Source organism: Anomaloglossus baeobatrachus, chromosome 5, assembly GCF_048569485.1.
Source record: "Anomaloglossus baeobatrachus isolate aAnoBae1 chromosome 5, aAnoBae1.hap1, whole genome shotgun sequence".
Classification (NCBI taxonomy): Eukaryota; Metazoa; Chordata; class Amphibia; order Anura; family Aromobatidae; genus Anomaloglossus; species Anomaloglossus baeobatrachus.
Window position 1 is genome coordinate 441,365,026 of NC_134357.1, and position 23,455 is coordinate 441,388,480.

Below are 23,455 nucleotides of genomic sequence, written 5' to 3' on the forward strand. Positions count from 1 at the left end.
AAAGTGTAATACTTTGTGTGGCCTCCGGAGGCAGAAGCTATACACCCAATTGTCTGGGTCTCCCAATAGGAGCTAGAAGAAAAGGAATTTACGGTAAGTAAACAAAATTCCCTTTTTCTCCACACATACTGCTTAGAATTATCACCAAAACGTTCTGTGTTCGTCTCATCAGACCAGAGAATCTTATTTCTCATAGTCTGGGAGTCCTTCATGTGTTTTTGTGCAAACTCTATGTGGGCTTTCATATGTCTTGCATTTAGGAGAGTCTTCCATTGGGCCACTCAGCCATAAAGGCCCAACTGGTGGAGGGCTGCAGTGATAGTTGACTTTGTGTAACTTTCTCCCATCTCCAAACTGCATCTCTGAAGCTCAGCCACAGTGATCTTGGGGTTGTCCTTAACCTCTTCTCCCACGATTGCTCAGTTTGGCTGGACGGCCTGGTCTAGGAAGAGTTCTGGTGGTCCCAAACTTCTTCCATTTAAGGATTATGGAGGCCACTATGCTCTTAGGAACCTTGAGTACTTGCAGAAATTCTTTTGTAACCTTGACCAGATCTGTGCCTTGCCACAATTCTGTCTCTGAGCTCCTTGGGCAGTTCCTTTGACCTCATGATTCTCATTTGGTCTGACATGCACTGTGAGGTCTTATATAGACAGGTTGTGTGCCTTTCAAAATCAAGTCCTATCAGTTTAATTAAACACAGCTGCTCTCCAACGAAGGAGTAGAACCATCTCAAGGAGGATCACAAGGAAATGGACAGTATGTGACTTAAATATGAGTGTCTGACCAAAGGGTCTGAATACTTATGACCATGTGATATTTCAGCTTTTCTTGTTAAATAAATATGCAAAAATTTCTACATTGCTGTTTTTTTCTGTGACGATGGGGTGCAGAGTGTACATTAATGAGAAAAAAACTTTTTTGAATTTACCAAATGGCTGCAATGAAACGGAGTGAAAAAATTAGAGGGGTCTGAATACTTTCCGTACCCACTGTATATACCCTTTGTACCCTGGTCTGTCTAAACTCAATTTATTATTGTGCAGACGTATCCAGTGTTCTAGTAATTTATTATTGTGACTTAAAGGGAACCTGTCATCAGAAATTTCGCCCAAAAGCTAAAAGATTCCCCCTCTGCAGCTCCTGGGCTGCATTCTAGGAAGGTCCCTGTTATTATTGTGCCCCATGTGAGACCAAAATAAAGCCTTTATAAAGTGCTACCTTTTTTGTATGCAGCTTCTGTAAATGGGACACGGGGGCGGGCTCTCTGCCGTCCGTTATTCTGCCTTTTGGTCCTGTATGCCGCCCCCATCGCTCCTTTCCATATCTGATGCACCGCCCACTGCTCCAGCCATCCACGCGCATGACCAGTGCCAGTCTCATGGGACTGAGCAGTGTGACCGCTGGTGACGTGTGCGCAGACAAGTGATTATGGGCGGGACTGTGACTGTTATCAGCAAGTACCCGCCCATAATCTCGTGAGCGCGCAAACCTCTCCAGCGGTCACACTGAGGTCAGTGTAGATGCTAGACTGTATGGGCTGCTTCCAGGGATGACGTCCCTTTGTCACGTGATAGTATTTTGAACACGCCCCTATCACGTGACAAAGGGACGTCATCCCTGGAAGCAGCCCATACAGTCTAGCATCTACACTGACCTCAGTGTGACCGCTGGAGAGGTTTGCGCGCTCACGAGATTATGGGCGGGTACTTGCTGATAACAGTCACAGTCCCGCCCATAATCACTTGTCTGCGCACACGTCACCAGCGGTCACACTGCTCAGTCCCGTGAGACTGGCACTGGGCATGCGCGTGGATGGCTGGAGCAGTGGGCGGTGCATCAGATAAGGAAAGGAGCGATGGGGGCGGCATACAGGACCAGGGGGCAGAATAACGGACGGCAGAGAGCCCGCCCCCGTGTCCCATTTACAGAAGCTGCATACAAAAAGGTAGCACTTTATAAAGGCTTTATTTTGGTCTCACAGGGGGCACAATAATAACAGGGACCTTCCTAGAATGCAGCCCAGGAGCTGCAGAGGGGGAATCTTTTAGCTTTTGGGCGAAATTTCTGATGACAGGTTCCCTTTAAGACCTTGTTCGAAGATTTGATCTCCTGCAGACTACATTTTTCAGTGTATACTAAGCGCTCTCTATTCAAGCGGACTTACAGTCCTACTGTCCCTGTGTATGACAATCTTGTAGGTTTTAATGTGTTTCTGTACGTAATAAAAAAAAAAAAATTGTATCTAGTAAACGGTATATAGTGTGCACATATTTATACAGTGTCTTCCTTTTTCTCTTATTTAACATTAGGAGTCCCAGAGAGGGGTCATTCAACATTTCTACCATTGGAACCCTATGGAGCTCAAAATTCCTGGGACTTCTAGTGTTAATTGCCATTTGGGTCACTAAATTATGCAGCACCTATTGTGCACTAGTGTTATAGATATTGGGCTCTGCACCCGGCCTCTCTGTTTATGATAACATGAATAGTGTCATTTAGAAGATGAAACGCATCAAGCGAAAAACCAAGCCCTGGATGGAAAAAATGAATAGTTATGGCTCTTTAAGGCAGGGGAGGAAAAAAAACTCTAAGCGCTAAAATGAGAATTTTCAATATCAGGAAGGGGTTAAATACAATCATCTAGTTAATTTTATGTAATGGAGTTAAGCGGCTTTCATACACTGTGTGTCCCATTAGAAACCACTGTGATAGAGGATAGATGTATGTTGGATGCAGACGTGTTGCCTTGTGCCGGGCACTGACTTGATGATTCTCTCTCCTGCAGGATTGCACATTGATGATCTGCTCAATGACTGGAAGGACAATTATAACACATTGGAGCGGAACCATTCCTACATCCAGTGGTGAGTGCAGCACAGGCCCTTGCTTTACTGCAAAAAAAAAGGATTTTCAGTGAATATCCAGGAAAAAGCAAAACCTCAAAAACTGAGCCCCATCATTATTGGTAGAAAAACCATACTGATGTTCATACAGCCGCATTTTTCAGGTAGATTCTGTCTGAAAATCCTTCCAGGTAGAGGCACACAAATTAAATGAAGTTATTCCCAATGAGGGCCCCCTGCAGATCAGCTGCTCTCGATTATAGACATTTACACTTTGGATTTTTCTATCATGTATTACATAACCCCAAGGCCCTGATTATGCCAGAAAAGCTTTAAAAAGTTGCAAAATATTTGCACAACGCGAGCCTGTGCCAATATATAGCGGATTGGCATTCTCCCGCCATTTTCGTCCAGCTCAGACAAAGTAGCCAAAGCTGGGGCAACACCGCTCATCAAATTCATGACGAGCGGCAGAGTTTTACTCCACAGATCTTACTCTAGTCACTGACTGGAGTAAGATTTGTGGTGAGTTGCACACACTCCACCCCCTGCCTACCTTATCAAAACCAGCATGAAAAACATGTCTTGATTAATTGAAGCCTAAGTGTTTCTTTGTCGCTCCATTGGGAGACCCAGACAATTGGGTGTATAGCTATTGCCTCTGGAGGCCACACAAAGTATTACACTTAAAAGTGTAAGGCCCCTCCCCTTCTGGCTATACACCCCCAGTGGGATCACTGGCTCACCAGTTTTGTGCTTTGTGCGAAGGAGGCAACACATCCACGCATAGCTCCACTTTTTAGTCAGCAGCAGCTGCTGACTATGTCGGATGGAAGAAAAGAGGACACATATAGTGTCCCCAGCATGCTCCCTTCTCACCCCACTGTGTCGGAGGTGTTTGTAAGGTTGAGGTACCCATTGCGGGTACGGCGGCAGGAGCCCACATGCTGATTCCTTCCCCATCCCTTTTTACAGGGCTCTGGGTGAAGTGGGATTTACCGGTCTCCAGGCACTGAGACCGTGCTCCATCTACAGCCCCTGGAGAAGATGCTGGATGGAGCGGAGTACATCAGGGACATGGCCCTGCTTCCTCAAGGTACTCTGTGTCCCCGTGCATTTGGCGCTCACACCGCAGCATGCTGGGTGTTGTAGTGCGCCAGGGGACATCAGCGCTGCGGCGCCTGTGCCATGGCCTCATTCAGCCTCGCTGAAGCAGGCTCATTTATGGGAACTGGTCGCGCCGGCCGCTGGGACTGCGGCGCGGCTGGCACTTGTAGTGCGCCGGGGACTTCAGCGCGGCCTGCGCTTTTACGGCGGCCGCGCTGATAACTAGAGTCCCCGGCTTTTGCGGCCTGTTTCCGTTCGTTCCCGCCCCCAGACCTGCCAGTCAGGAGAGGGGCGGGACGCTGGCCGCTTCCAGTAATCGGTCGCGCCGGCCGCTGGCAGCGGCGCGGCTGGCACTTGTGGTGCGCCGGGGACTTCAGCGCGGCCCGCGCTTTTACGGCGGCCGCGCTGATAACTAGAGTCCCCGGCTTTTGCGGCCTGCTTCCGTTCGTTCCCGCCCCCAGACCTGCCAGTCAGGAGAGGGGCGGGACGCTGGCCACTTTTATGAATCGGTCGCGCCGGCCGCTGGAACGGCGGCGCGGCTGGCACTTGTGGTGCGCCGGGGACTTCAGCGCGGCCCGCGCTTTTACGGCGGCCGCGCTGTTAACTCGAGTCCCCGGCTTCTGGGCCTAATCTCCCTTCGTTACCGCCCACAGCCCTGACAGTCAGGGTAGGGGCGTGACGCTGCATAGAGCAGCGCTGAGAGCTGGAGTATGTTTTGCATACTCCACCCCTCTCACTGTGTGCACTGTGAATCCGGATTCCCGCACTTTCTCAGGCACGCCCACGGCTTCCTTCTCTACAAGGACGCTGGCAGCCATTAGTGCAGTTTCTGTACGATACAGAGACAAGTGTGGAAGACCCTGGCATTCTGATAGTCACACAATCGCTGTAACAGGCGTTAAGCAGCACCTGTGGTGCTAACCCCACTAGTGCAGAAGTGCACTTATAGATATGCTTGTACTATATACATTGCACTGTTTGGTCGCACGTTGTATATACCCTCCTGGATTAGGCGGAGGAGTTATCAGCATATTCTCTGTGTAAAACAAAAGTGCAGAACCACATGTTTTTCTATACAGCTGGTACAGCATGTACGGCTATACGGCCGGCAGGTCACATAGACTCCCATTATATGCACTAATGGCCAGGGGATGAGGACGGTGTCTGCAGTATTTACTGACAGTTTTTCTGAGACTATGGCTATGATACTAGAAGCCTAGCAGTCCGGACATGTCTCTCACAATATGGGCACTGTTGAATCACTGATCCATGGCCCCCCTCAGTGTGAATAACTAACAGGCATCCCAGAGTCACGGCTCTGCAAGGACGTCAGTCCCAGACAGCCTAAGTGGGCTCGCTATCAGCGGCCTCGGTTTCTCAGGGTCCTAACAGAAGGGCTCGCTGTGTAATGAGGCGGAAGTAGCGGCTCAGGATTCTGATCCTGAGACCGCTCTCAATCTGGATACACCTGATTGTGACGCCATAGTAAATAATCTTATAGCGTCCATCTATAGAATGTGGGTTATTTCTCACAGCTCCTCCAGTGGAGGAGTCAGCTTCATGTATTTTTCTGGACCACTCTGCCTTCAGAGAGGCAGTCCAGGAACACCACGCTTATCCAGATATGCGCTTCCCCAAACGGCTTAGGATACATGTTATCCCTGTCCCCTGACTTGGTCAAGGACTGGACCCAATGTCCCGAGCGGCATCCTCCAATCTCTAGGCTTGTAGCTAGATCCATAGTTGCAGTGGGAGATGGAACTGCAAAATCAAAGATGCTGCTGACAGACAGATGGATCTCTGGTCGAAAGCCATCTATGAGGCTGTCGGCGTTGGCTCCGGCATTCTCTCCCTTGGGGCACTCCAAGCTATTTCAGCTTGCCTTACACAGATTGATACGGTTACACGTACATCTGTGCCGCAGGTGGCATCCTTAACCTCTCAAATGTCTGCATTTGTTTCTTACGCGATTCAGGTTGTCCTGGACTCTGCGAACCGTGCGGCGGTAGCCTCCGCTACTCCGTGTTTTTAAGCAGAGCCTGGTCTACGCGTTAAGTGAATGGAAGGCAGATCTGCTTCCAAAAAAGGTTGCCTAACCAGTTGCCTTTCTCTGCTGACCGACTGTTTGGTGAGCGTTGGATGTAACCATTAAACAGTCCAGAGGTAAGGATTCATCCTTTCCTCAGCCCGGACACAACAAACCCCAACAGAGCAAGAGGCAGTCGGGGTTTTCGGTTTTTTCAAGGCTCGGGCAGGTCCCTTTTTTCCTCGTCCAATGTGGACTCAAAAGGATTAGAGGAGCTAAGATTCTTAGCGGGCTCAGTCTCGCCCCAAAAAAGCGACAGTCTGAAAACCCGCTTCCAAGGCGGCTTCCTCATGACTTGCGGCCTCGGTCGGTAGCAGGCTCTCCCGCCTTGGCGATATTTAGCTGCCATAGGTCAATGACACCTCCCGGCCGGGCCGCTGCTCTTCTGCAAACAGGGTGCACTCTATAGGCAGAAAGAGTGATGTCCCCCGTTCCTCTTCAGGAACAAGGTCACGGTTTACCCCAAATTCTTTGCGGTACCTATAACAACGGGCCGTTCCGTCCCGTTCTGGATCTAAAAATGCTCAGCAAGCTCGTGGACACCAGGCGGTTCCGGATGGAATCCCTCCGCCATGTCATCGCCTCAAGGTCCCAAGGATATTTCCTAGCATCGTTAGGCATCAAGGATGCTTATCCACACGTGCCGATTGATCCAGAGCACTAGCGTTTCTACGCTTCGTTATAGGAAACGAACACCTTCTGTTCGTAGCTCTACCTTCCGGCTAGCGACAGTCCAACTGGTCTTCGCCAAGGTCAGGGCAGCAGTAGTCACAGTCCTGCACTCTCAGGGTCACTCTGTGGTCCCGTATTTAGACGATCTACTTGTCAAGGCACTCTCTTAGGAAACATGCCAACTCTGCCCGAACGTTGCGCTGGAGACTCTCTAGAGTTTTGGGTGGATCATCAACTTTTTAAAGTCAGATCCGACCCCGACCCTATCGATAACATATCTAGGCATAGAGTTTCTTACTCTCTCAGCGATAGTGAAGCTGCCGCTAGACAAACAGCATTCCTACGGGCTGCAAGCTCTTCTTTAAGAACCAGTCGCACACATTGAGACGCCTCATGCACTTCCTACGTAAGATGGTAGCAATGGAGGCAGTTCCTTTCGCGCAGTTTTACTGCGTCCACTACAATGGGACATTCTCCGCCAATGGGTCAAGGAGTCGACGTCCCTCAACAGAGTCGTCGTTCTTTCTCAGGCGGCCAAGGAATCTCTACGGTGGTGGCTTCTTCTCACCTCTTGGTCAAAAAGAAGGTCCTTTCTATCCCCGTCCTGGGCGATAGTTACGACAGACGCGAGTCTATCAGGGTGGGGAGCAGTTTTTCTCCACTACAGCGCTCAGGGTACGTGGACTCAGCAAGAGTCCACTCTTCAGATCAATGTTCTTGACACAGAGCAGTGTATCTTGCCCTACAAACCTTCCAACAGCAATTGGAAAGCAAGCATATCCGACTTCAGTCGGACAGCTCCACAGCGGTGGCATACATCAACCACCAAGGAAGAACGCGCAACCGGCAAGCCTTCCAGGAAGTCCGGCAGGTTTGATGTGGGTGGATGACACGGCATCCTCCATATCCACAATTCACATCCCAAGTGTGGAAACTAGGAAGCTGACTTTCTAAGTCGCTGAGGTGTGGCCGAAAGAGTATGGTCTCCTCACCCGGACGGGTTTCAGGAGATCTGGCGCCGCTGACAGAGGCCGGACGTCGATCTAATGGCGTCACGGCACAACAACAATGTGCCAGCTTCATGGCACGGTTTCACAATCATCGAGCTCTGGCGGCAAACGCCTTAGTTCAGCATTGGTCGCAGTTCCAGCTCCCTTAGGTGCCATCTCTGGCATTGTTGCCCAGAGTACTGCGCTAGATCAAGACCGACTGCGGCCGCGCCATCCTCGTCGCTACAGATTGGCCGAGGATGTTGTGGTACTCGGTTCTGTGGTGCCTCACGGTAGGCTAACCGGGGGCACTACCAGACCAATCAGACTGGCTGTCTCAAGGGCCATTCTTCCATTTGGATTCTACGGCTCTCAACCGGATGGTGTGGCATTGAGTCCTGGAACCTAGTGTCGTTAGGATTACCTTTGGACGTGGTTGCCACCATGAGACAGGCTAGCATACCAACGTCCGCCAAGATTGACCACAGGACGTGGAAGATGTTCTTATCCCGGTGCTCGGCGCAGGGTGTTTCTCCCTGGCCGGTTGCATCGTCTATGTTTCCTTCCTTCCTGCAATCTAGGTAGGAAAATGGGTTGTCGCTCAGTTCCCTTTAGGGACAAGTCTCAGCGCTGTCTGTATTTTTTTCAGAAACGACGACTTCCTCAGGTACGCACGTTCCTACGGGGAGTTTGTCTTCTCAGCACTCCGTACAAGCGGCTGTTTGAGCCCTGAGATCTGAACAAGGTTCTAATTGCTCTCCAGATGCCGCCTTTCGAGCCTTTGAAGGATGTCTCCCTTCCCGTTTTTCACGGGAAGTGGCCTTCTACTAACGTTCTCGTCTCTTAGGAGAGTTTCCGAGCTAGCAACGCTCTTATACAAACTCTCTTCCTGGTCCTTCACCAGGACAGGGTAGTTCTGCGTCCGGTTCCGGAATTTCTCCCTAAGGTGGTATCCCATTTTCATATCAATCAGGATATCACCTCACCTTCTTTGTGTCCTCGTCCAGTCCATCAATTTCAGAAAGATTTGCATCTGTTGGTTCTGGTGAGAGCACTCAGGTTCTACTTCCCGCATGGCGCTCCTGCGCCACCCGGATGTACTCTTTGTCCTTGTCGCTGGTCGGCGTAAACAGTCGCAAGCTTCCAGATCCACCCTTGCTCGGGGGATCGAGGAACCAATTCTTGAAACCTACAGTTCTACTGGGCTTCTGGTTCTCTCAAGGCCGAAGGCCCATTCTACCAGAGCCGTGGGTGCATCCTGGGCATTACGGCACCAGGCTGCGGCTCAGCAGGTGTGTCAGGCACCCACCTGGTCGAGTCTAATTACTTTTACCAAGCATTATCAGATGCATACCTACGCTTCGGCAGACGCCAGCCTAGGTAGATAAGTCATTCAGGCGGCGGTTGGCCACCTGTAGGAGAGGGCCGTTTGACGGCCCTATCATGAGGTATTCTTTTACCCACCCAGGGATTGCTTTTGGACATCCCAATTGTCTGGGTCTCCCAATGGAGCGACAAAGAAGAAGGGAATTTTGTTTACTTACCGTAAATTCCTTTTCTTCTAGCTCCAATTGGGAGACCCAGCACCCGCCCTGTTTTCTCGGGGTTTTTCTGTTTTTTCGGGTACACATGTTGTTCATGTGGTATGGTTCAGTTCTCCGATGTTTCCTCGGATTGAATTGGTCTTTAAACCAGTTATTGGCTTTCCTCCTTCTTGCTTTGGCACTAAAACTGGTGAGCCAGTGATCCCACTGGGGGTGTATAGCCAGAAGGGGAGGGGCCTTACACTTTTAAGTGTAATACTTTGTGTGGCCTCCAGAGGCAATAGCTATACACCCAATTGTCTGGGTCTCCCAATTGGAGCTAGAAGAAAAGGAATTTACGGTAAGTAAACAAAATTCCCTTCTTTGTTTTGTTACTTTGATGCAGAATTTATGGCCAGATTAACAAATAAAAGCCATGTGGACGTATCCGAAAAAAACTACAAAATATGCCCAGATTGTAAACTTATGACTGCATGTAGAGATCTTCATCAGAGCAAACATGGCAGTCATAATTTTTGGCAATAAGTTGACTAAGTGTTCATCTTCTCTCTAGTATTAGTAAAAAGAAGAACCCACCTAAATGTGTAAAGGACACATCCTCTTTCATTTGTAAGAGGGAGGATCATATGAAGGAGAGGTCTTGTACTCAGAGAGCTGCTACTGAAAAGAGCATCTTGTGTTCAAGTGGTAATCTTAGCGACCTCCAAATCCACACTGAGGCCCTGTGCGCACGCTGCGGATTTACGGCGCATTTTGCCACAGATTTGCTGGAGAAAATGTGCCTAACATTGGTGCAGTCATTCCCCGGCAAATCTTATGGGTTTTAAAAAATGCTGTATGCACACTGCATTTTTTTTATACCTGCGGATTTACCGCTGCGGAATTAATGTGCATGTCACTTCTTTTCTGCAGGTACAAGCGGTTTATGCCATAGATAATGGTAAAAATCCGCGGGAACCAACTTGCAGTAAATCTGTGGCAGACTGTGGTAAAACCGCATGTGGATTTCGTTGCGGTTTTGGTGCAGTTTTTTACCGCGGGTGCAGGATTCTTTAAGGGGGGTCCGTTTTTTTCTTAAGAAAAAGGCACTTTCTAGTGCACACATAGCCTTAAAGAGATTTCCTCCACTTGTACATTGATGGCCTGTCCTTAGGATAGGTCATCAATCTCTGATTACCTGGGGTCCGACACTCTGCACCCCCGCCGATTTAGCTTTTCACGGTACCAGCGCCGGCAGCAGACTGCCGCAAATACTCCGTTCTGGAGCTGCCCCGTCAACTCATAGCTGCTGGGTACTGCACATTTGCTTCCCATTCAAGTCAACTGGAGGCAGATATGCAGTACCACTATCAGAAGACTGGGCAGCTTCGGAACCATTTCTGGCTGCCACCGCCAGAACCGAGAACAGCTGATCAGCGGAGCTGTCAGACCCCGGACGATCAGATTTTGATGACTAAAGGGGACTTTACACTCTGCGATATCGCTAACGATTTATCGTCGGGGTCACGGTGTTTGTGATGCACATCCGGCACCGTTAGCGATATCGAAGCGTGTGACACCAAGAAGCGACGTGCAACGATCGCAAAAACGGCAAAAATCGTTGATCGTTGACACGTCGCTCCTTTTCCAAATATCATTGGTGGTGCATACCGCTGGTTGTTCGTCGCTCCTGCGACGTCACACATCGCTATGTGTGAAGCCGCAGGAATGACGAACATCTCCTTACTTGCGTCCACAGGCAATGAGGAAGGAAGGAGGTGGGCAGGATGTTCCGGGCGCTCATCTCCGCCCCTCCTCTACTATTAGGCGGCCGCTTAGTGACGCCGCAGTGATGTCGCTATGACGCCGAACGCACCTTCCCCTTGAAGGAGGGATTGTTCGGCGGTCACATCGAAGTCGCTGAAAAGGTATGTGCATGTGACACTGCCGTAGCGATAATGTTTGCTACGGCAGGGATCACCACATAATCGCACCAACGACGGGGGCAGGTGCTATCGCTCGCGACATCGCTAGCGATGTCGCAGCGTGTAAAGCACCCTTGAGGCCGCTTTCACACATCAGTTTTTTTGGCATCAGGTACAATCCGGCAAAAAAACGGATGCGGCGAAAAAACATCAGTTGCATCAGTTTTTTCCACCAGTTCCTTGACAGATCCGTTGTGATACTGAGCATGCATCCGGCGGCCGTATACGTTTTTGGCCGCATTACGCCGGATTTGGCGTCCATAGGCATCCATTATAAAACACGTCGCAATACGGTTTTTCGTCGGAGACAAAACGTTCCCCTCAGCATTCCATCTGGCCGCCGGACAAGCAAATTTTGCCGGATCTGGCAAAAGCCAGATGAAACGCAAGGCCATCCGGCACTAATAGAAGTCTATGGGGGAAAAACTGATCTGGCGGCAACAGACGCTGGATCAGTTTTTTCAGGTTTTTGCCGGATTGTGCCTGATTGCAAAAAAAACTGATGTGTGAAAGCAGCCTTATCCTAAGGATAGGCCATCAATGTAAAAGTAATAGACAACCTCTTTAGTAAAAAAAAAAAAAAAAAATCATATTTGCCGGAGTTTCCCTTTAAGTCTGTTACCTCCCATAAGCTCATGGACATGGACAGGGAGCACATGCGAGAAATACCTATAGATGTGACATATGAGGCAGCAATCTGACTTGATATGATAAAATCTTCTTTTCCAGGCTGTTTCCATTACGAGAATACGGGATGAACTCTTACGCCAAACCCCTGACCCAGGATGAGATTAAGGTAGAGGGAATGTCGCACATCACATATGGAATAGTTTACTGATGACCGCTCTGTTAAGTGACTGCTTTGTCATTTTTCGCCCTGTTGTAGATTATGAAGGAGGACAATGACGTGAAGACCAGGTTCCTGAAAGCATACAAACTTATGCTTCAGTTTTATGGTATCACACTCTTCAACGAGCAGACGGGAGAATTGCGTCGGGCAGCAAACTATGAAGACAGATTTAAGAATTTGAATTAGTAAGTTCACGTAAGCCCATGGAGTCTTCGCCCAGCATGCCTTTTTCTGATAAAGCTAGAATGACAGTGCTACTGTATTCACCCATTCACAACGTAGTACAGGCCCACATATACAGTTGTGCTCAAAAGTTTACATACCCCGGCAGATTTTTTTTTTTTTTTTTTTTTTGGTACTATGAATGATCACACAAAAGTTTATTTCTTCAGCGCTCTATTGGGAGACCCAGACGATTGGGGTATAGCTACTGCCCTCCGGAGGCCACACAAAGCACCACACTAAAAAGTGCAAGGCCCCTCCCCTTCTGGCTATACCCCCCCGTGGTATCACGGGTACTCCAGTTTTCAAGCTTTGTGCGAAGGAGGTCAGACATTCCATGCATAGCTCCACAGATTTTAGTCAGCAGTAGCTGCTGACTATTTCGGATGGAAGAAAAGAGGGCCCATATAGGGCCCCCAGCATGCTCCCTTCTCACCCGTGGATGGTGTTGTAAGGTTGAGGTACCTATTGCTGGTACAGGGGCTGGAGCCCCACATGCTGTTTTCCTTCCACATCCCCTTGTAGGGCTCTGTGGAAGTGGGATCCTGCCGGCCTCAAAGCTCTGACGCCGGGCTCCATCCACAGACCCATAGCACCTGGTGGATGCCGAGCAGGAGTACCATCAGGGACAAGGCCCTGCATCATACAGGTACTCTGTGTCCCCGGCAGGCACAGACACACTCCGGGCTGGCTGGGTGTTGTAGTGCGCCGGGGACCGTAACGCTAGAGCTAGTGTTCCTACAGTTTAACTGGGGGACTTTTTTCTGTGTTGTGGGAACGCAGCGCCGACCCCCGCTGGACCGGGCGGCGCTGCTGTGACTTTTAGTTCGCCGGGGACACGCCGACCGCGCTTTTACGGCGGTGGCGTTTATAAATCTAGTCCCCGGCTTTTGCGGCCTAGGACGCCGGCAGCTCCGATTCGTTCCCGCCCCCACCCTGTCAATCAGGGTAGGGGAGAGACGCTGTTTCACCGCAGCGACGAGGGCTGGAGCCTGATTTACATGCTCCAGCCCTCTCACTAGGCACAGAGGGAAGCAGGCTTCCCGCTCTTAGCCAGGAACGCCCAGGGCCCGCCCCCCCTCCTCTCTCAGGACGCCGGCAGCCATTACATGCATGTCTGGCTGGAGGAAGGACGCAAGGCTCTGGGAGACCTGGACTAGGGGGCTTTGGAGATCACACACCCGCTCTTAAGCGGGCGGTAAGCGGCTTTTCAGCTGGCCCCTCTAGTGCCTCAGTGTGTATTAGTGTACTGTGTCACTGGACATATATATATTTCCTTATTGCTTGCACTGTGAGGTCGCTTCCTGGCTGTATACCCAGATCGCTCTGAGGAGGCAGCAACATGTCATCCACAAAACGCAAGGCTGCCAAGGCTAGGGCTGTGTACACTGCGTGTGCTGCATGTGGGGCTGCTCTACCAGCAGGCTCCAAGGACCCCCATTGTGTGCAATGCTCAGATCCGGTGCTGCTTCGCCAGCCGGAGTCAGGAGAGATAGTGACCCAGGCTGAGACGCCTGTAAGTCCTGCCCCGGTGTCAGGGACAGACTTTGCAGTTTTTGCTGATAATATGTCTGTGACTATGGCAAAAATCCTTGAAACTTTGCAATCCATGCCTGGGGCTCAGTCTATGGACACGGCGAGGTCTCTGTCCTCTAATCCCCCTCAGTTGGATTTAATCCAGACTGCAAGGGGGTCCCCGGCTTCACAGGCTGAGTATTATGACTCAGATGATAGCCCCAGCCACCCTAAGCGGGCTCGCTGGGAAAGACCCTCAACGTCATCACACTGCTCAGGGTCTCAGCGCAATCAGTCGCTCTGTGATGCGTCTGATGAGAGTGATCAGGAGTCTTATCCTGGAACCCCTCTCAATCTGGATACCCCGGATGGGGACGCCATGGTAAACGAGCTTATCTCAGCCATCAATAGACTGTTGGATATTTCTCCCCCAGCCCCTTCTGCAGAGGAGGCAGCTGCAGAGCAGGAGAAGTTTCGTTTTCTCTATCCCAAGCGTAAATTAAGTGCTTTCTTGGATCACTCTGACTTCAGAGAGTCAATCCAGAAACACGACGCTCATCCAGAAAGGCGTTTCTCTAAACGTTCTAAGGATACACGTTTTCCTTTCCCCCCTGATGTGGTCAAGCGCTGGACCCAGTGTCCAAAAGTTGACCCCCCGATTTCCAAACTTGCAGCTAGATCCATAGTTGCAGTGGAGGATGGCGCTTCACTTAAGGATGCCAATGACAGACAGATGGACCTCTGGTTAAAGTCTGTCTATGAAGCTATCGGCGCGTCGTTTGCTCCAGCATTCGCAGCCGTATGGGCACTCCAAGCTATTTCAGCAGGGTTAGCAAAAGTGGATGCTATCTTACATCCAGCGGTGCCGCAAGTGGCGTCCCTTACCTCGCAGATGTCCGCGTTTGCGTCTTACGCTATCAATGCGGTCCTAGAATCTACCAGCCGCACCTCAATGGCGTCCGCCAATTCGGTAGTTTTGCGCAGAGCCTTGTGGTTAAAGGACTGGAAAGCAGATGCTGGTTCCAAAAAATGTTTAACCAGCCTGCCTTTATCTAGAGATAGACTGTTTGGCGAGCCATTGGCTGACATCATTAAACAGTCCAAGGGTAAAGACTCTTCTTTGCCCCAGCCCAGATCAAGCAAACCTCAGCAGAAAAAATGGCAGCAGAGGTTTCAGTCCTTTCGAGGTTCGGGCAAGACACAATTCTCCTCGTCCAAAGGGACTCAGAGGACGCAAAGAAGCTCAGATTCCTGGCGGGCTCACGCGCGCCCCAAGAAAGCAAATGGAGGAACCGCTTCCAAAGCGGCTACCTCATGACTTCCAGCTCCCCCCCTCCGCATCTCCGGTCGGGGGCAGGCTCTCCCGCTTTTCCGTTATTTGGATGTCACAGGTCAAAGACCGGTGGGTGACAGACATTTTGTCTCGCGGGTACAGAATCGAGTTCAGTTCTCGTCCTCCAGCTCGGTTCTTCAGAACCTCCCCACATCCAGACCGAGCAGATGCCCTGCTGCAGGCGGTGGACTCCCTAAGAGCGGAAGGAGTAGTGGTTCCTGTACCGCCTCAGGAACAAGGGAGAGGGTTTTACTCCAATCTCTTTGTGGTTCCAAAAAAGGACGGCTCGTTCCGTCCTGTTCTGGATCTAAAGCTGCTCAACAAACATGTGCACGCCAGGCGGTTCCGGATGGAAACCCTCCGCTCTGTCGTGGCCTCAATGTCTCAAGGAGACTTCCTTGCCTCAATAGACATCAAAGATGCTTATCTCCACGTGCCAATTGCTACAGAACATCAACGTTTTCTACGTTTTGTGATAGGAAACGAACATCTTCAGTTCGTAGCTCTGCCATTCGGTCTGGCGACAGCCCCACGGGTTTTCACCAAGGTCATGGCGGCAGTGGTAGCGGTCTTGCACTCTCAGGGACACTCGGTGATCCCTTACCTAGACGATCTACTTGTCAAGGCACCCTCTCAAGAGGCATGCCAACTCAGTCTACATGCTACACTGGAGACTCTACAGACGTTCGGATGGATCATCAACTTTCCAAAGTCGAATCTGTCTCCGACACAGTCACTAACGTATCTTGGCATGGAGTTCCATACTCGAGCAGCGAGAGTGAAGCTTCCGCTGAACAAGCAGCGGTCACTACAGACAGGGGTGCAATCCCTCCTTCAGGGCCAGTCGCACCCCTTACGGCGCCTCATGCACTTCCTCGGGAAGATGGTGGCAGCCATGGAAGCAGTTCCCTTTGCGCAGTTTCATCTGCGTCCACTTCAATGGGACATTCTCCGCCAATGGGACGGGAAGTCAACGTCCCTGGACAGGAAAGTCTCTCTTTCCCAGACGGCCAAGGACTCTCTACAATGGTGGCTCCTTCCCACCTCATTGTCTCAGGGAAGATCCTTCCTGCCCCCATCCTGGGCAGTGGTCACGACAGATGCGAGTCTGTCAGGGTGGGGAGCAGTGTTTCTCCACCACAGGGCTCAGGGGACGTGGACTCCGCAGGAGTCCACCCTTCAGATCAATGTTCTGGAAATCAGAGCAGTGTATCTTGCCCTACTAGCCTTCCAGCAGTGGCTGGAAGGAAGGCAGATCCGAATTCAGTCGGACAACTCCACAGCGGTGGCATACATCAACCACCAAGGGGGGACACGCAGTCGGCAAGCCTTCCAGGAAGTCCGGCGGATTCTGATGTGGGTGGAAGCCACGGCCTCCACCATATCCGCAGTTCACATCCCCGGCGTAGAAAACTGGGAAGCAGACTTCCTCAGTCGCCAGGGCATGGACGCAGGGGAATGGTCCCTTCACCCGGACGTGTTTCAGGAAATCTGTCGCCGATGGGGAGTGCCGGACGTCGACCTAATGGCGTCCCGGCACAACAACAAGGTCCCGGCATTCATGGCGAGGTCGCGCGATCAAAGAGCTCTGGCGGCAGACGCATTGGTTCAAGATTGGTCGCAGTTCCGGCTCCCATACGTCTTTCCACCTCTGGCACTCTTGCCCAGAGTGTTACGCAAGATCAGATCCGATTGCAGCCGCGTCATACTCGTCGCCCCAGACTGGCCGAGGAGATCGTGGTATCCGGATCTGTGGCATCTCACGGTCGGTCGACCGTGGTCACTGCCAGACCGACCAGACTTACTGTCCCAAGGGCCGTTTTTCCATCAGAATTCTGCGGCCCTGAACCTGACTGTGTGGCCATTGAGTCCTGGATCCTAGCGTCTGCAGGATTATCTCAAGGAGTCGTAGCCACAATGAGACAAGCTAGGAAGTCAACGTCTAAGATCTACCACAGAACGTGGAAGATTTTCTTATCTTGGTGCTCTGCACAGAGAGTATCCCCTTGGCCATTTGCATTGCCCACCTTTCTTTCCTTCCTGCAATCGGGGTTGGAAAAGGGCTTGTCGCTCAGCTCCCTTAAAGGGCAAGTCTCGGCACTGTCGGTGTTTTTTCAGAAGCGTCTAGCACGTCTTCCTAAGGTGCGCACGTTCCTACAGGGGGTCTGTCATATTGTGCCCCCGTACAAGCGGCCGTTAGATCCATGGGATCTGAACAGAGTACTTGTTGCTCTGCAAAAGCCGCCCTTCGAGCCTCTAAAGGACGTTTCCTTTTCTCGCCTGTCACAGAAAGTGGCGTTTCTTGTCGCGATCACATCGCTTCGGCGAGTGACTGAGCTGGCAGCTTTGTCATCCAAGGCTCCTTTCCTGGTGTTCCACCAGGACAAGGTAGTGCTGCGCCCCATTCCGGAGTTTCTCCCTAAGGTCGTATCCTCGTTTCATCTTAATCAGGATATATCCTTGCCTTCCTTTTACCCTCATCCGGTTCACCGGTATGAAAAGGACTTACGTTTGCTAGATCTGGTGAGAGCACTCAGAATCTACATTTCCCGAACGGCGCCCATGCGCCGTTCCGATGCTCTTTTTGTCCTTGTCGCTGGTCCGCGCAAGGGATTGCAGGCTTCTAAAGCCACCCTGGCTCGATGGATCAAAGAACCAATTCTAGAGGCCTACCGCTCTGCGGGGCTTCCGGTTCCTTCAGGGCTAAAAGCCCACTCAACCAGAGCCGTGGGTGCGTCCTGAGCATTACGACACCAGGCTTCGGCTCAACAGGTGTGCCAGGCAGCAACCTGGTCCAGTCTGCACACTTTCACCAAGCATTATCAGGTGCATACCTATGCTTCGGCGGATGCCAGCTTAGGTAGAAGAGTCCTGCAGGCGGCAGTGACATCCCCGTAGGGGAGGGCTGTTTTTTTGCAGCTCTAACATGAGGTATTTCTTTACCCACCCAGGGACAGCTTTTGGACGTCCCAATCGTCTGGGTCTCCCAATAGAGCGCTGAAGAAGAAGGGAATTTTGTTACTTACCGTAAATTCCTTTTCTTCTAGCTCTTATTGGGAGACCCAGCACCCGCCCTGTTGTCCTTCGGGATTTTTTTGTTGTTTGCGGGTACACATGTTGTTCATGTTGAACGGTTTTTTCGGTTCTCCGATGTTTCTCGGAGTTAATTTGTTTAAACCAGTTATTGGCTTCCTCCTTCTTGCTTTGGCACTAAAACTGGAGTACCCGTGATACCACGGGGGGGTATAGCCAGAAGGGGAGGGGCCTTGCACTTTTTAGTGTGGTGCTTTGTGTGGCCTCCGGAGGGCAGTAGCTATACCCCAATCGTCTGGGTCTCCCAATAAGAGCTAGAAGAAAAGGAATTTACGGTAAGTAACAAAATTCCCTTCTTCCCACTCATGGTTAGTGGTTGGGTGAAGACATTTCTTGTCAAACTACTGTGTTTTCTCTTTTTAAATCATAATGACAACCAAAAACATCCAAATGACTCATCAAAAGTTCACATACCCTGGTGATTTTGGCCTGATAACATGCACAGAAGTTGACACAATTGGTATGAATGACTAATAAAAGTAACATCCTCACCCGTGACCCGTTTGCTTGTAATCAGTGTGTGCATAAAAGCAGAGTGAGTTTCTGGGATCCAGACAGACTTGCATTTTTCATCCAGCCACTGATTTTCTGGATTGTGAGTCACGGGGAAAACAAAAGAATTGTCAATGGATCTATGGGAAAAGATAGTTGAACTGTATATAACAGGAAAGGGATACAAAAAGATATCCAAGGAATTGATAATACCATTCAGCAGTGTTCAAACTGTGATTAACAAATGGAAAATCAGGGGCTGTGTAAAAACCAAAGCACGATCAGGTAGACCAACAAAAATTTCAGCCACAACTGCCAGGAAAATTGTTTGGGATGCAAAGAACAAACCCACAAGTAACATCAACTGAAATATAGGACTCACTGAAAACTAGCGGTGTGTCTTTTTCAAGATGCACTATAAGGAGGAAAAATTGCCTGCATGGTTGAGTCGCCAGAAGAAAGCCATTACTGCGCAATTTCCACAAAGTATATCTCACCTACAATATGCCAAACAGTGCAGAGACAAGCCTCCAAACTTCTGGAACAAGATAATTTGGAGTGATGCGAGCAGAATCAAACTTTTTGGCCACAACCATAAACGTTACATTTGGAGAGGTGTCAACAAGGCCTATGATGAAAGGAACACCATTCCTACTGTAAAGCACGGAGGAGGATTGCTGATGACGTGGGCATGTGTGAGCTACAAAGGCACAGGAAACTTGGTCAAAGTTGAAGTGGCCATGTCAGTCTCCTGACCTCAATATCATTGAGCCACTCAGGGGAGAAATCAAGAGTGCAGTTCATTCAAGAAAGCCCAGTAATTTAAAGGAACTGGAGGCTTTTTGCCAAGAAGAATGGGCAGCTTTACCATCTGAGAAAATAAAGAGCCTCATCCACAACTATCACAAAAGACTTCAAGCTGTCATTGATGTTACAGGGGGCAATACATGGTATTAAGAACTGGGGTATGTGAACTTTTGATCAGGGTCATTTGGATGTTTTTGATTGTCATTATGATTTAAAAAGAGAAAACACAGTAGTTTGACAATAAATGGCTTCACCCAACCACTAACCATGAGTGGGAAAAAAATGTGTTATCATTAATATTCTCTGAAAAAAGGTCAAGAAAGCAAAAAAAAAAATCTGCCGGGGTATGTAAACTTTTGAGCACAACTGTATGGTGCAGGCTCAGGAGCTGAGCTCGCACCATAACCAACTATAACATCACCGACTGGAGGGGACTTTTACCAGTGCTGTTTAGCCATTTAAATGGCGTATCTCTTACAATGGCAATTAAATCGTCTAAATTCTGGATTGCGAGTATATCGGCTCATTGCAATCTCTGGTTGGTGGTAGGTTTCTTGGCAGCCGTTGACCTGCTAAAGGCCTTCATGCCTACCATCTAGGTTCTCCTTGTATTTTTATTGTGCAGTGAATGCCGTAAAAACTAGCAAAAAGTTAATAACATTTTTTTTTTCTGTTCCACTACACTAAAAGAAATAATTCTGTTTTTCATTATGATAGTTGGTAATGTGAATGGTGTCATTCAAAACTACAATTTGTCCCACAAAAACAAGCAGTCTTACCTCCATCAATCTTATATTGATGAGGTACCCTAAAGGTACCGTCACACTAAGCAACATCGCTAGCAACATCGCTGCAGAGGCACAACTTGCTAGCGATGTTGCTTAGTGTGACATCCAGCAACAACCTGGCCCCTGCTGTGAGGTCGTTGGTTGTTGCTGAATGTCCTGGGCCATTTTTTAGTTGTTGCTCTCCCGCTGTGAAGCGCACATCGCTGTGTGTGACAGCGACAGAGCAATAACTAAATGTCCAGGCAGCAGGGAACCGGCTTCTGTGGATGCTGGTAACCACGGTAAACAGCGGGTATCCAAGAAGCCCTTACTATGGTCACCCGATATTTACCTTCGTTACCAGCGTCCGCCGCTCTCAGCTGTCAGTGCCGGCTCCCTGCTCTCTGCACACGTAGCCGGAGTACACATTGTGTAATTAACCCGATGTGTACTGTGGCTATGTGTGCAGAGAACAGGGAGCCGGCACTGGCAGTGTGACGCTGGTAACTTACCAGCGATCCCTATCAGGTTGTATCATTGTTGAGATCGCTGGTAAGTTGTTTAGTGTGACTGGGCCTTAAGGATGGGCCATCAATATAAAAATGCTGGACACCTCCTTTAACATAATCAATAAAACAGCCCCCCCCCCCTTCAAGGCAGGTGAATATGTTAATAGGACGTATTACTGTATGCACAGGGAGAAACACCATTCAAGAGTCCGGGTGGCGGTACTGGTTAATTCCCAACCTTTTTCTGTCATGTCACTGTAATTTGAAACTTTCCTTGTGGTATCCAATATAGTAAAGTGTGTCTTACGGCCTTGAGCTGTGAACAGCTGACCGTAAGACACACTTTTGACTAGTGTCAATAAGTGTTCACTGGAGGGGTAAGTGGTCAACCAGCACCTTCTAATCTAGGTCTTCTTTTTTCCAACAGTCACAGCCACAACAACTTGCGGATCACAAGGATACTGAAGTGTTTGGGGGAGATGGGCTATGAACACTATCAAGCCCCTCTGGTCCAGTTTTTTCTGGAGGTAACCTTGTGTAAGAACCAGCTTCCCAGTGTGAAAAGGAGCGTGTTGGACTATTTCATGTTTGCTGTAAAGGACAAGCAGCAGCGCAGGAGGCTGGTGCACTTCGCCTGGGAGAAATACAAACAAAACAATCAGCAGGACAGGTTTATCTGGGGCCCAATGGAGAAACTAAGGAATTTTCGCATTCCAGAAGGGAATGATGTAACTGTGGGCTCAGAGGTATTTCATGGTGACGTAGAAAAGAATCTTGTTTCAAAGACTTGCAATAACCAGGATGCGGCACAAACATTTACCAAGGTTCATGAGTCTGGTAAAGCCAAATGTAATGAGGTTACGGTAAATCAGTTTGACTCCAAGATTGAAAGAGACATCAGTGAGGGGATACCTATGAAAGATAGAGGCGGTTTGCCAAACAATATACCAAATCAGATTGAGGAAGCCAGTCCTGACCAAAGCCATCCACTCATAAAGGATCCTAATTCCATCATGGGTCTAGAAGAAGACAAGATAGAGAAGAATGAAGAGAATGTTGACTGTGAAGATGCCATAGAAGACCCTAGTAAGGAGAACCCTACCAAGAAAGTGCAGCAGGAAGAGGTCATCAAGAAGTCCGAGCATGACCAAGGAGGTGGAGTAGAGGTCAATGGACTTTCCAACTGTAATCAAATTGTTGAGAATAAACTTAACCAAGGAGAACATAACCGTAAAAGAAAGATGCCATATTGTAACTCTATGAACTCTCCAATCGACGTCTTTGCATCTGAAGAAGCTGCCCAGTCCAGTCACAATATCAGTCCTTGCCAAGATGATGTTGAACCCGTTCAAGTAGTCGGAGTAGTAGAAGAGGTTAAAAAGCTCAAACTGGAGGAAAGACTAACTAATGAGTATTCTAATGGGTTTGAAGACGATATCAACCCTGATGACTGCAATCCCAATGCGATCGGGGATATTCCACCATTGCCAGGCATTAACTCTAACTTAAGAGAACATTCCTAGGATCTACACCCTGACTGAGTCATGAGCGGCATCTCTACTAGGCTCTGGAATTGAATGAGTACAGTACAGGGCTGGGTCGTTGCACAGGGGCGGGTAAGTCTCCGCCTGGAGGGACAGCCGATATTACCAACCCCCATGTAGACCAGCATTTATCTAGGAGGCATGGAAGGTCTTCAGGATCAGCTGTGATGTTATCCATAGTCCTGTCACCTGATGGAAGTGCTAGAAATGTCGGGCTGCTGCCTCTGCAGCCTTAATTGCGCAGCCCGGCAGGACAGTAGGTTTTCTTTATCCCCCATACATAAAATACATGTTTCATGACTGAAGAGAAATCAACGTTTCTGGTCTTCTCGCTCCTCGCTTTTTTGACAGGAATAATGTGGAATTGTTTTTTTTTCGATATCGGTGCTAGTAGGTAATTTTGCAGTCTTTTTTTTCAGTGATTTACTGAACATTGAAATGTTTAATTTATTGAGAAAAGTTTCCAAGATTTCTTTCTTACTAGATATACATTACATCTATAGTATTGTGACAACCACTTGTATTTTATTTTTTTCTTTCCTTACCAGAAACCTTTTTGTTTTGCAAATCTGCTTAGTGGGAACTAGAGCATCTGCAGCTTTTTATTTTATATTTTTTTTTTCTTTAAAGTGGCCATGTTTTGTTTTTGTTTTTTTATTTTTTCCTCATCTTTTTAAAAAAAAAAAATACAAAAAACTAATAAATGAAAGTCTCTGAATTGTTTAATTATACAAACCTTTTCATATATGGAAAACTGGTTGATGATCAGTATGGCTGGGATTTGGGGCTCCCACTGGGGTTGTCATTCATTCCTTTAGGCAGGCCTAGGTGGAAATGAAACATAATTGAGGTTGTGTTAGCTGGCACTCAGCTTTGTCAAAATCGGCTCAAGAATTTTGACAAAGCTATATAAACCTTTTAGGTAGATATAGAAAAAATGCTGCTAAAATAAGGTTACTTTAACCCCTTCATCTGGGCCTGAAAACAGCCTTCATGACCATGTCATTTTTTTACATTTCTGACCAGTGTCACTTTATGACGTTATAACTCTGGAACGCTTCAACGGATCCCGGTGATTCTGAGATTGTTTTTTTTCGTGACACATTGTACATCAT

The 23,455-nt window shown here is 49.0% G+C and overlaps 1 protein-coding gene across 2 annotated transcripts in view; it reads left to right on the plus strand.

Moving 5' to 3' along the window:
- LOC142311742 (uncharacterized) overlaps nucleotides 1–23,014 on the plus strand; it is a 35,298-nt gene extending 12,284 nt beyond the window's left edge. The window contains exons 4-7 of one of the 2 annotated variants that reach the window (XM_075350416.1): nucleotides 2,789–2,867; nucleotides 11,938–12,004; nucleotides 12,095–12,243; nucleotides 21,224–23,014. In XM_075350416.1, coding sequence (XP_075206531.1) covers nucleotides 2,789–2,867; nucleotides 11,938–12,004; nucleotides 12,095–12,243; nucleotides 21,224–22,319 — 1,391 coding nt within the window. In that variant the 3' untranslated portion in view covers nucleotides 22,320–23,014. The remainder of the gene's footprint in view (nucleotides 1–2,788; nucleotides 2,868–11,937; nucleotides 12,005–12,094; nucleotides 12,244–21,223) is intronic. The other variant, XM_075350415.1, reaches the window with a different exon arrangement.
- Nucleotides 23,015–23,455: the final 441 nt, after the last annotated feature.